Raw genomic sequence first — 11,672 nt, forward strand, 5'->3', positions numbered from 1 at the left:
GCCATCTTGGCTCACTGCAACCTCCGCCTCCTGGGTTCAAGTGATTCTCCTGCCTCAGCCTTCCGACTAGCTGGGATTACAGGGGTGCATCACCATGCCTGGCTAATTTTTATATTTTTAGTAGAGACGGGTTTTCACCATGTTGGCTAGGCTGGTCTTGAGCTTCTGACCTCAAGTGATCTGCCTGCCTCGGTCTCCCAAAATTCTGGGATTACAGGCACCAGCCACCGCGCCGGGCCTTTTGTTTATTATTATTTTTTTAAATTCTTGACAAAGGTCAAGGAAGGCCTCACTGAGAAGGCGGTATTAGAGCAGCCCCAAAGGAAAGGGAATAAGCTTGGGGACATCCACACATCCAGGCAAGAGTGCTCCAGACAGAGGGAACTGCAAGTGCCAGGGACCTGGGACAGGAATGTGCTGGGGTTTATGGAACACATGAAAAGGAGGCTTGGGCACAATGAGGGAGCAGGGATAGGAGAGGAAATCCAGACAGGTCACAGAGGGCCTTGGTGAGGACTTGGCTTTGCTAGATAACTAAACCCAGAGGGAGATTACACAGTCTGGTGCACACTGCACGCTCCAGGGAGGGGGTGTATGTGAGGTGCACAGCCACCACAAAACAGACAGTGGGGACTCGAGCACACAGCATGCTTGCCCCCCTGCAGAGCTAACCCACTATGCTACAATCATGGTGCCCCCAGGGACCCCATCCCATTGACAGTCCCACAAACAGATACCTTCAGGGAGCGACCCAGCCACATGAATACACAAACAACCCTCTAACCACCACTTAACCCGATAAGCTATCTCTCACCCCATCGCAGACTTTGCCCATCACAGGCTGACTCAGCCCTGTCCTTAGCCCAGCACTATCAGAAGCAGCCTCATCAGCCCTGCCCCAGCTTCTCAGGTGCTCGTGTCTGCACGTCTGCTCTGCCCACGGAGGCCGACACAAGAACGGTGACATGGAGTGGGGGAGCTCGCCAGCTACTCTTCCCATCACGCGGGCTGTAGACGTCAGAAACCAAAGTTCATCGGTTTCACTGCCTTGTGACTGGGGCCACAGGAACTGCATTCAGACGCTGGCCTACTGTGATCTGCACATGCAGTCTCAGACACCCACGACAAAGGACGTGGACATACGTGAACACTATTCACACAGCTGGGGACTAGACACACTGAGCCACAAAGGCCTTGCGCACGGCCACAGCTGCAGAGTCACGGATGCTCACACAGCTTCAAATGTGTGTGCCAGGTGTGGTGGCACATGCCTGTAGTCCCAGCTACCTGGGAGGCTGAAGTGGGAGGATCGATTCAGCCCAGGAGGTCGAGGCTGCAGTGAGCTGAGATTGTGCTGCTGCACTCCAGCCTGGGCAACAGAGCGAGACCCTGTCTCAAAGCAACACACACACACAAAGGTGTGTGTGCACAGAGCCTCAGACACGGGGGGGGGCAGAGTCATTCCCTCACCCAGGCACCTGCCTGAGTTACACACACTTAGTCACTGCAGATCCCACAGTGGCTCAGAGCGACACACACATATACAGGTGGGGATGAAAACCTTATGTTCTTAATGCCGCCTCAAAGACAAATTGCAGTACAGTTAAAACAGAGCATCCACCCCACACCCAGAGATGGCCAAAGCACACACGGTACAGTCGATCACACAGGCGGTTTCACACATTGATTCACACAGCCAAGTCATGCGGGATTGTATGCACACAGCCTTCTCACAGGAAACTGGGCACACTTGTGCCCCTCGACGTCCCCCACTGCATACCCAGGCACACCGGATCTCGCACCCCCAGATGCCAAGGCGCACCTTTGCACCCGCAAGCACACACACTGTTCACACAACGGGGTACACATGCCGGCTAGCCCGGCCCGCCGCCCACGCAGTCGCATGCCAGGGTACACTTGGCCAGCCCCGCCCTTGGCCACGCCCAATCAGGCCCAGGCAATCACGCCAGACGCACACACGGCGCGGGCACACGTGCCGCGGGTACACGGTCCCCAGCTCGCCCGCGCACTCGGCCGGCTCTCACACCCCCGCGTTTCCCGTCCCCGCTTGTTTTTCTGGAAACTCTGCTCTCCGCTCCCCTCCCCCTAGGCAGGAAGTGTTGGCTGTATTTTTAGCCTCTCTGGTTTCCGCCCCTTTCCTTCTCTTCTCGCCCGCCCAGGACTGGCCCCAGCGCCCCGCGGGGGACCCCGGCCATCCCCTTCCCCACCGTCATTCCAGAGGGGATTCCCGGCCGCCGCTGGGGCTGCGGATTTTCCCGCTGGCTACGTGGGGAGCAGGGAGGAGTCCTGCCATGAACTTCCTCCTGGCCTGGGACGCCCGAGACCTGCGGGGAGGGCTGAAGGCCTGGGCTCCTGGATCTGAGGGCGGACGGGCTGGGGGTCTCCCGAGTCTGAGGAGGGGTTAGGGGCCTGGACCGCTGGATCTGAGGGAGGAGGAGCTGGGGGCCTGGACCCCTGGGTCTGAGGGAGAAGGGGCTGGGGTCTCGGGGGGGCCTGAGGATCTGAGGGAGGAGGGACTGACGGCCTGGATCCCTGGGTCTGAGGGAGGAGGGGTTAGGGGCCTGGACCCCTGGATCCGAAGGAGGAGGGGCTGGGGGCCTGGACTCTTGAGTCTGAGGGAGGAGGGGCTGGGGATTCAGGCCCCTGGGTTACTGCGAGGGAGGAGGGACTGAGGCCTTGGTCTCCTGGGTCCCCAGGTCTGTGGGTTTGGGGAGGTGGAGGACCAGTCCTTCTGCGAGCAAAGCATCCCCCTCCTTTGAGAATGGCCCTATCCCAAAAGTCCTGACTCGGGGCGATGACTCAGCAGATGGAGAGAGGAGGGGGACAGGCTGACTCAGGGATGGGAAATGCTCCCAGTATCCAGGGAGTAGAAACTGGAATCCCTCCTCCAGGATCGATCGCAGCCCGAGCTGAGCCGGGCTCCGCAGACCCAAGGGTGCCCCCCACTCCCCTTTCCCCGCCTCAGTCCTATAAGCTGTGTAAGGATTTGGAGCTCGGCCGAGAGGCGGGTCCCAGGTCCCCCTCCTCCCCCCTTTTTCCCCGTTATCCTCGGGGCTCTGTTTACAGGAGACGGGAGCCCTGGTTACAGGAGAGGAACCCGAGTGTCCGGGCTGAACCTCCTCGTCACGGCTTACAGGAAGCCCCCACTCCCCCGCCCCTTGCGAGTGAGTCACAGGCGAGCAGGAGGCCACAACCGTGCCAGAGCCGCCCGCGGCCCGCCCAGCTCACGAGACCGGCCCGGGAAGGCCCCTCAGCAAGCGCCGCATCAGGGATTCCCCCCCGCCGCTCTCAGACGAAGCAGGTCGACGTGGAGCCTGGCAGAATCTCCCCACCTTAATACAAGCCCGCAGCCTGCAAGAATGAACTTTCCACCATTATAACTGCGGACTGTGGCAATGATTTCTACCCCCGCATTTTCACTCAGGGCAGCCAGCTCTCCAACACCCCTTAAAAAATAAATTGTCTTTCCAGATCTTAAGAGGGTTTTCACTTAGGGCAACCCTTTGATAACAAAAGATGTGCCAGTGTGGGGAATGATCCTTGAAAATGTAGTCTGGGCCGGGCGCGGTGGCTCACACCTGTAATCCCAGCACTTTGGGAGGCCAAGGCGGGTGGATCACGAGGTCAGGAAATCGAGACCATCTTGGCTAACACAGTGAAATCCCGTCTCTACTAAAAATACAAAAAAATAGACAGGCATGGTGGCGGGAGCCTGTAGTCCCAGCTACTCGGGAGGCTGAGGCAGGAGAATGGCGTGAACCCGGGAGGCGGGGCTTGCAGTGAGCCGAGATCTCCCCACTGCACTCCAGCCTGGGTGACCGAGCGACACTCCGTCTCAAAATTAAAAAAAAAAAAAAAAAAGGAAAATGTAGTCTGAAGGCACACCCCACTATAAGAGGCCCATCCAGCCATCAACTGAGGATGACCCATTTTTTTTTTCTTTTTGAAAGCTTAAAACAGCTTTCAATCAATGCAACCATCCATTATAGTGAAAGACCTCCACCTTGCCAATCTTGAGTTTTCTTAGAGGGCAAACCTCAACATAATTTCAGGCCCTGGTAGGAGGCCTCTGCCGTTTGCTAGCTCGAACTAGAAGAGTAACGTTTATTACCCCCTTGAGAGGGAGTCTCACTCTGTGGCCCAGGCTGGAGTGCAGTGGCGGGATCTCAGCTCATGCAACCTCCGCCTCCTGGGTTCAAGCGACTCTCCCACCACAGCCTGCTCCCTCCCCGCCCCCCAATAGCGGGACCACAGGCGTGTGACACCGCACCCAGCTAATTTTTGTATTTTTGGTAGAAACGGGGATTCACCATGTTGCCCAGACTGGTCTCCAACTCCTGAGCTCTCGTGATCCGCCCGCCTTGGGTGCCCAAAGTTCTAGGGCTACAGGTGTGAGCCGGGCAGGAGAGTAACTTCACTTTGGTTTCCTCCTGCCTTAAATAGGCATACCACCTAGCATTAGGATGAATGTGCGTAAAGCATTTAGAACTCAGCCTAGGTGAGTTCTCCTTAACTCAGCCTAGAAGAGATCATCTGCCTGAGGATGAGGGGCTAGAGCCGCCCTGTGACTTGGGAAAGGAGGCCCCTTTTCAGCCTTGCTAGGTATCCTGGACCCCAACCCACTCACTCACCCACCCAACCCCAGCAAGTGGGGAGAGGGAGAGCAGTTCTGGTCTCATCTGTCTGGGCTGTTTAGGAGTGAGACAACACAAGGCAGGCAGTTCTCAGAGAATTCCCCTCCAAGGCCTGCCGGCTCTTTCTTGGCACTTTGCTTGGCAGATTTCTTTCTGTAAGTGCTTGTTTCTCACAGTCTTTCTCCTTTTTGTCCAGTTTTTCTTTTTAATTTTTTTAAATAGTATTTTTTGTAGAGATGGGATCTCACTGTTGCCCAGGCTGATCTTGAACTCCTGATCTCAGGTACTCCACCTGCCTCACCCTCTCAAAGTACTGGGATTGGCCGGGCTTGGTGGTTCGCACCTGTAATTCCAGCTCTTTGGGAGGCCGAGGTGGGAGGATCCCTTCAGTCTCGGAGGCGGAGGCGAAGATCACCCTGGGCAACATAGGGAAACCCCGTCTCTCAAAAAAATAATAATGAAGAAAAGAAAGAAAGAAAGAAAAACACAAAAAGTGCTGGGATCACAGGCGTAAACCACTTGCGCTCAGCCCCTTTCTGTTTCTTTTTGTGATCCTCCCAACCCTCTTCTCCCTCTGAATCTGTCTCTGGGACTGTCTCTGTCTCCCCACCGTCCCTCCCCTGCTCACCCTATCTCTCCCTGTATGTGTCTCTCGGTGTGTGTGTGTCTCTGTTTTTCTCTCTGCCTCTCTCCCTGTCTGTCTGTACCCCTCTGCGTGTCTCTCCCCGCCCCCGTCCGTCTGTGTCGCACGCGCACCCCCATCGGGCCTCTGCCCTTGTCAATTGCCCCTGAAGCCTTGCCCCCACCTCCGCCCCAGTTTCCTTCTACACGCCTCAGTCTCCAGCTTTGAAAACTAGGCAGGCGCCCCCCCGATCCGCACCCCCACCCCGACCCCCACCCTTTCCCCACGCACTCCCCGCCCGGTCGCGGCTGTCCACCGGCCAAGCTCAGGCGCGTCCTGGCCCAGGGCCGGGCGGAAGGGAACCAGTCCAGGGCCCGCCGGGCTGCGCCGGGGGCGCGCGTCCGGGAAGCGCCCCTCCTGCCCCGCCCCTGGCCCAGGCCCCGCCCCGTGCTTGCTGTTTAAGTAGCCGGCTCTCCCTGCCAGCCTCAGCCTGACTTCAGCGCTCCGACTCTCGGCCGACTCCCCTCTAATGGCCAACCGCTGCACCATGGATCTCACTGCCATCTACGAGGTGAGTCCCCACCGCACGGCACCCCCGGTACCTGCACACTTGACTCCCCAGCTCTCTAGCGCCGCAAACTCCATCCCGGGACGCTTGCCTCTCTTCTCCAACTGGGGCTTCCTAGCGCCCTGCCCTCCAGCCTGGGGCCCCTGCCTCCCGCTCAGACCAGCTTGGTGATTTGGAGGTGAAAATGGAGCCCACGACTCCCGGCTCTTGGCCCAAACATGGGTGGGGCGGCCCGTGCGAGTGGAAAGTCGGAGAACTTTTCTCAGACCTAGGCTGCCTGGAGGCGGAAGTGGCCCCCACACCTGGCTCACCCCTAGTCGTTGCTGAGGGCGTGGTTTTGCGCGGAGGCGTCTCTGGGGCTGAAGTCTCAGGGTGGGGGGGGATCCGACTTCTGTGTCTCCAGTCCCTGACGGTAGTTCTCTGAGAACCCTAAAACCGAAGCCATCCGGACTCCTGGGTCAACTTTGCCCGGTTCCTCCAGTTGTGAAACTGGAGATCCTGACGCGTGGGTCATATCTGGGGAGGGCAAGAGACCCAAAATTGGGAAAAAGTGGTGTGCCCTGACTTCGGGGCCCCCTCTTGGTCCAGCCGGGAAAGCCGGGATTCCTGGGTCCCTCGGGATAAGGCCTCGGTCGTGGGTAAACTCAGAACCTCCAAATCTGGGTTCCTGGCATCCGGAACCCAGGGGTTTTTGCAGGCGGGTGGGGCTCAGGCCAGGAGCCCACAAACCGGCCTGGCAAGCTCTAGTTCCCTGCAGCTGGGGTGGGGCGTCGCCCTGCATTTTCGGGTACCTTAACCGACCCATTTCCGCAGAGCCTCCTGTCGCTGAGCCCTGACGTGCCGGTGCCATCCGACCATGGAGGGACTGAGTCCAGCCCAGGCTGGGGCTCCTCGGGACTCTGGAGCCTGAGCCCCTCCGACTCCAGCCCGTCTGGGGTCACCTCCCGCCTGCCTGGCCGCTCCACCAGCCTGGTAGAAGGCCGCAGCTGTGGCTGGGTGCCCCCACCCCCTGGCTTCGCACCGCTGGCTCCCCGCCTGGGCCCCGAGCTGTCACCCTCACCCACTTCGCCCACTGCGACCTCCACCACCCCCTCGCGCTACAAGACTGAGCTATGTCGGACCTTCTCAGAGAGTGGACGCTGCCGCTACGGGGCCAAGTGCCAGTTTGCCCATGGCCTGGGCGAGCTGCGCCAGGCCAATCGCCACCCCAAGTACAAGACAGAACTCTGCCACAAGTTCTACCTCCAGGGCCGCTGCCCCTATGGCTCTCGCTGCCACTTCATCCACAACCCCAGCGAAGACCTGGCGGCCCCGGGCCACCCTCCTGTGCTTCGCCAGAGCATCAGCTTCTCCGGCCTGCCCTCTGGCCGCCGGACCTCACCACCACCACCAGGCCTGGTCGGCCCTTCCCTGTCCTCCAGCTCCTTCTCGCCCTCCAGCTCCCCGCCACCACCTGGGGACCTTCCACTGTCACCCTCTGCCTTCTCTGCTGCCCCTGGTACCCCCGTAGCTCGAAGAGACCCCAACCCACTCTGTTGCCCCTCCTGCCGAAGGGCCACTCCTGTCAGCGTCTGGGGGCCCTTGGGTGGCCTGGTTCGGACCCCCTCTGTACAGTCCCTGGGATCCGACCCTGATGAATATGCCAGCAGCGGCAGCAGCCTGGGGGGCTCTGACTCTCCTGTCTTCGAGGCGGGGGTTTTTGCACCACCCCAGCCCGCGGCAGCCCCCCGGCGACTCCCCATCTTCAATCGCATCTCTGTGTCTGAGTGACAAGTGACTGCCCGGTCAGATCAGCTGGATCTCAGCGGGGAGCCACGTCTGTTGCACTGTGGTCTCTGCATGGACCCTAGGGCTATGGGGACTTGAGGGACAGTAATCAAGTAATCAAGTAACCCCCTTTTCCAGAATGCATTAACCCACTCCCCTGACCTCACACTGGGGCAGGTCCCCAAGTGTGCAAGCTCAGTATTCATGGTGGTGGGGGATAGAGTGTCTTCTGAGGTTTTTGACAAAAAAAAAAAAAAAAAAATGTAGCATATTTAAGGGAGGCAGTGAGCCCTCTCCCCACCTCTTCCCTGCCCAAATCTGTCTCATAGAATCTTACGTGCTGTGAATAATAGGCCTTCACTGCCCCTCCAGTGTTTATAGACCTGAGGTTCCAGTGTCTCCTGGTAACTGGAACCTCTCCTGAGGGGGAATCCTGGTGCTCAAATTACCCTCCAAAAGCAAGTAGCCAAAGCCGTTGCCAAACCCCATCCATAAATCAATGGACCCTTTATTTATGACGACTTTATTTATTCTAATATGATTTTATAGTATTTATATATATTGGGTCGTCTGCTTCCCTTGTATTTTTCTTTCTCTTTTTTTTGTAATATTGGAAACGACGGTATAATTATAAGTAGACTATAATATATTTAGTAATATATATTGTTACCTTAAAAGTCTATTTTTGTGTTTTGGGGCATTTTTAAATAAACAATCTGAGTGTAACCTGGGATCCTGGCTTCTTCGCGGTCTAGAGACAGGAATGGGGAGGGAGAGGGTGACTTTTTGGAAGCTGGGTGCAGTCAACTCTGCTTCTCCGAGCCCCGCGGCGCTTACCTGGCAGGAAGTGACGTCACCGGGCCTGGCAGTTCACCTGAAAGGGTGGGACCAGGTGAGGTCACCAGATGGGAACCGGGGGAGCCAGTTCCCGGGCGTTGGGGGCGCTGCGCTCCCGTCCTGCCGGGCTCCTTGACCTAGCTCTCGGGCGGGCGCGGGCGGGGACTGAATGTTTCCGTCCCCACGGGGCCGCGGAAGGCGGGAGGCGGGAGGCGGGAGGGGCCGGGTGGGGAGGACGGAATGTGCCGGGGCGCGCGCCCAGAGCGAGCGGGGGCGGGCGCGGGGCGGGGCAGCCTGGGGTAGCGGAACCCGTTTCGGGACTAGGGGTTCCGGGGGGGCTTCGACACCTTCTGGATGTTGGGGAAGCGGGTTTTAGGGTCTCAAGAGTTTAGGGTCTCAACATTTGGGAGTCTCAGATTGTGTCCCCTAGCGCTTTAGACTCTAGACCCCTGGTGGCTCGGAGTGGCAGATTTCTGGCCACCGGGACCCTGGAGCCCGGGAATGACTGGGTCTTGGCATTTCCGAACCTTGGAAGCCCGAGGCCTCGGACACCAACCAGGGTCGGCCCCGCGAGGCCAGGGCGTGTGGGTAGGGGCCGCGCGTCTAGGAGGGGCCCCGGGGGAACAGCGTCTTCAGACCATACAAGGCCAGCGGCGTCAGGACCAGCCCCGGGGCCCCGCGCCCGGAAGCCGCCCTGCGTCAGCGCCTGCGGCTCGGCCCTGCCGCCCAGCCTTCGCCCCCCGCGACCCCTCTTCTTTCTCCTTGCCCCGCTCTCCCTCCTCTTCCCTCCCACTTCCCTCTTTTCTCCTTTCCCTACCCTCACCCTTCCTCCTCCTTTTCACTTCCTCTTCTGCACCCTGCTGCCCCGTCCTACGCCCTTTGCCTTCTGTTCTTCTCTCCCCCCTCCAATTTGTCCCCTCCCTCATTATTCCTCTCCCCCCACTTTCAGCCTCCCCATCCTGCCGTCTCTTACCCCCTTTCTCCTCCTTCCCGTCTCCCTTCTCTCTCTTTTTCCGTCCTTCCTTCCCTCTCCACCCTTTCCTTGCCCTCCCACTCCCCATTGTCCTCTTCCCCTCTTCCCCCAAGACTTACTCCTCCTCCTCTTCTCTCTCCTTCTCTTTCCCTCCTCTCCCTTCTTTCTACCCTCCTCAAGCCTCCCTCCAGCTCTCAGGCCTCCTTGGCCCTCTCCCTTGCTCACTGACCTTTGGTCTCCTCTTCCAGGAAACTGCCTCCTTTATGGGAAAGGGCTCAGGCCCTGATAAGTAGAAGAGGGTCAGGCGAGTGGGAGTCAGAACCCCTGAGATGCAAAGGCAGCGGAGGGGCAGACACCAAGAGCAAGCAGTGAAGAGACATTTGCTGAAACAGAGCCTTGGAGACTGAAAGAACAACATTCCTGGTCCTTCCTTTAGCCAGATCAGATTCTCTGCCCCTTCCTCAAAGAATCCCTCATGTAAGAAAATGGCACCTCCCACCATCTGCCAGGGCTTAAGCCAGAGACCCAGGAGTATCCCTTGACATTTTGCTCTCAAACCCACACCCCAGGCCAACAGCGATCCTGTCTGATCCACCTGAAAAATAGATCCACAATCCACCTGCCCCCACCATGACCCCCACCCCGGTCCTAGCCAACATCGTCTCCCATTTGCATCTTCATAGCAGCCCCTGTCCCAGTCTCTGCTCTAGCCCGTGCCTTCAGTCTCTCCTTTCCCCACTCCCCAACGAGACAACCAAACAAAGCCTGTTATGAGACCTGAGTCAGATCACATACAAGTTAAAGTCCTAAGTCCTCCCCACAGCCCACACAGTCGTGCCCATCGCTTACCCCTCCCCCTTGGTCACTCTGCTCCAGCCATACTGGCCTCCTAGCTGCTCTGCCAAGTCTGGTCTGCTTCATCCATAGGAGCTTTGCACTAGCTGTTCCCTCTGCCTGAACACTCCCCAGGTGTCCCCATGGCTCACTCCCTTCCTTCAGGTCTCTGCTCAAAAGTTGCCTTCTCTGAGATCCTCCCTGACCACTGCTGTTGCAATCCACACGCCACCTCCAACTACTCCATCCTCCCTACCTTGCTCGACTTTTTCCATGACATTATCATCACCACCTAACATTAAAATGTACTTAATTCTTATGTTGACAGCAATCTGCCTCCCCACTAAAATGTCACGTCCTCAGGGTCAGGGACTACTTGTTTACTGCCGTATTACACACAGCTAAAGGAAGCCAGGCGCATAGTGAATGTTCAATACATGTTAAAAAAACAAGACTCAAAAACGGAAAGGAAACATAGTTTTCCTTTTCAACAGAGGTTGAAAACTCCAAGATAGATAAATATGTTCATCTGTAAAAGAGGCATTAAAAAGAGAGAGAAATACGGAGGAGGCAGTCATATACAGTTTGCCCAGGACACACATCTCTACAAAAGTCAAACTGCACTCAAGTCCATGCCCAGAGCATCTAATAAGAGACGATACCCCCACCTGGTGGCTGAGACGGAAACGGCACCTTCCTACAATACAGAACACCCAAAGGACCGTCGCCAAAGCCCTAGGAGTCTTTTGAGCCCAATAATTCAAAAGATAGAAACGTTCATTCATCTAAGTGATGTAGATGTTTTGGTTGGTTTATAAGATGTATAAGTTTATAAAAACTGATGAGAAGCCAGGCGCGGTGGCTCACGCCTGTAATCCCAGCATTTTGGGAGGCGGAGGCTGGTGGATCACCTGAGGTCAGGAGTTCTAGACCAGCCTGACCAACATGGAGAAACCCCCTCTCTACTAAAAATACAAAATTGGCGGGGCGTGGTGGCACATGCCTATAATCCTAGCTAATAGGGAGGCTGAGGCAGGAGAATCGCTTGAATCTGGGAGGCGGAAGTTGCGGTGAGCCGTGATCGTGCCATTGCACTCCAGCCTGGGCAAACAAGAGTGAAACTACGTCTAAAATAAATAAATAAATAAAAATAAAATAAAAAATAACTGATGAGAAAAATATTAAAAGTGCTCCAGGTGAGGATCGAACTCACAACCTCGGCATTGCTCCGCCCGCACTGTCATATAAGTACCGCGCGCTAACCGATTGCGCCACTGGAGCTCCGACCGCACCCCTCCGCCGGGGACTTCTTCAGTGGTTCGTAGCCACGTGACCTCACCGGAGGGCCCCGCCCTGTATTACACATGCAAATTAAAAACTTTGGATTGACCAATAGGAGACAGTGCATCGCCAGTT

General features: G+C 57.2%; 1 protein-coding gene and 1 non-coding gene across 2 annotated transcripts; one reads left to right on the forward strand and one right to left on the reverse strand.

Annotated features, from left to right (window-relative positions):
* Positions 1 to 5,731: 5,731 nt before the first annotated feature.
* LOC105495372 (ZFP36 ring finger protein) lies at positions 5,732 to 8,423 on the forward strand. The gene is made up of 2 exons (XM_011764811.3): positions 5,732 to 5,848; positions 6,659 to 8,423. Exons 1-2 carry the CDS (start codon positions 5,807 to 5,809, stop codon positions 7,613 to 7,615), a joined length of 999 nt encoding a protein of 332 aa, XP_011763113.2. The 5' UTR covers positions 5,732 to 5,806; the 3' UTR covers positions 7,616 to 8,423.
* A 3,021-nt stretch (positions 8,424 to 11,444) lies between these two features.
* On the reverse strand, positions 11,445 to 11,537 carry TRNAI-UAU (transfer RNA isoleucine (anticodon UAU)). Its single transcript is given in 2 exon segments — positions 11,445 to 11,480; positions 11,500 to 11,537. It is a non-coding gene; the product is annotated as a tRNA-Ile (tRNA).
* Between the last annotated feature and the right edge of the window lie 135 nt (positions 11,538 to 11,672).

This window comes from Macaca nemestrina, chromosome 20 (genome assembly GCF_043159975.1).
Source record: "Macaca nemestrina isolate mMacNem1 chromosome 20, mMacNem.hap1, whole genome shotgun sequence".
In the NCBI taxonomy this organism is placed as follows: Eukaryota; Metazoa; Chordata; class Mammalia; order Primates; family Cercopithecidae; genus Macaca; species Macaca nemestrina.

What these genes read in the sequence shown, in the direction of transcription:
- LOC105495372 (XM_011764811.3), top strand. Translation starts at nt 5,807, where the DNA reads ATGGCCAACCGCTGCACCATGGATCTCACTGCCATCTACGAG. An exon ending in ATCTCACTGCCATCTACGAG is followed by an intron (nt 5,849 to 6,658) that starts GTGAGTCCCCAC and finishes CCATTTCCGCAG; the next exon opens with AGCCTCCTGTCGCTGAGCCC.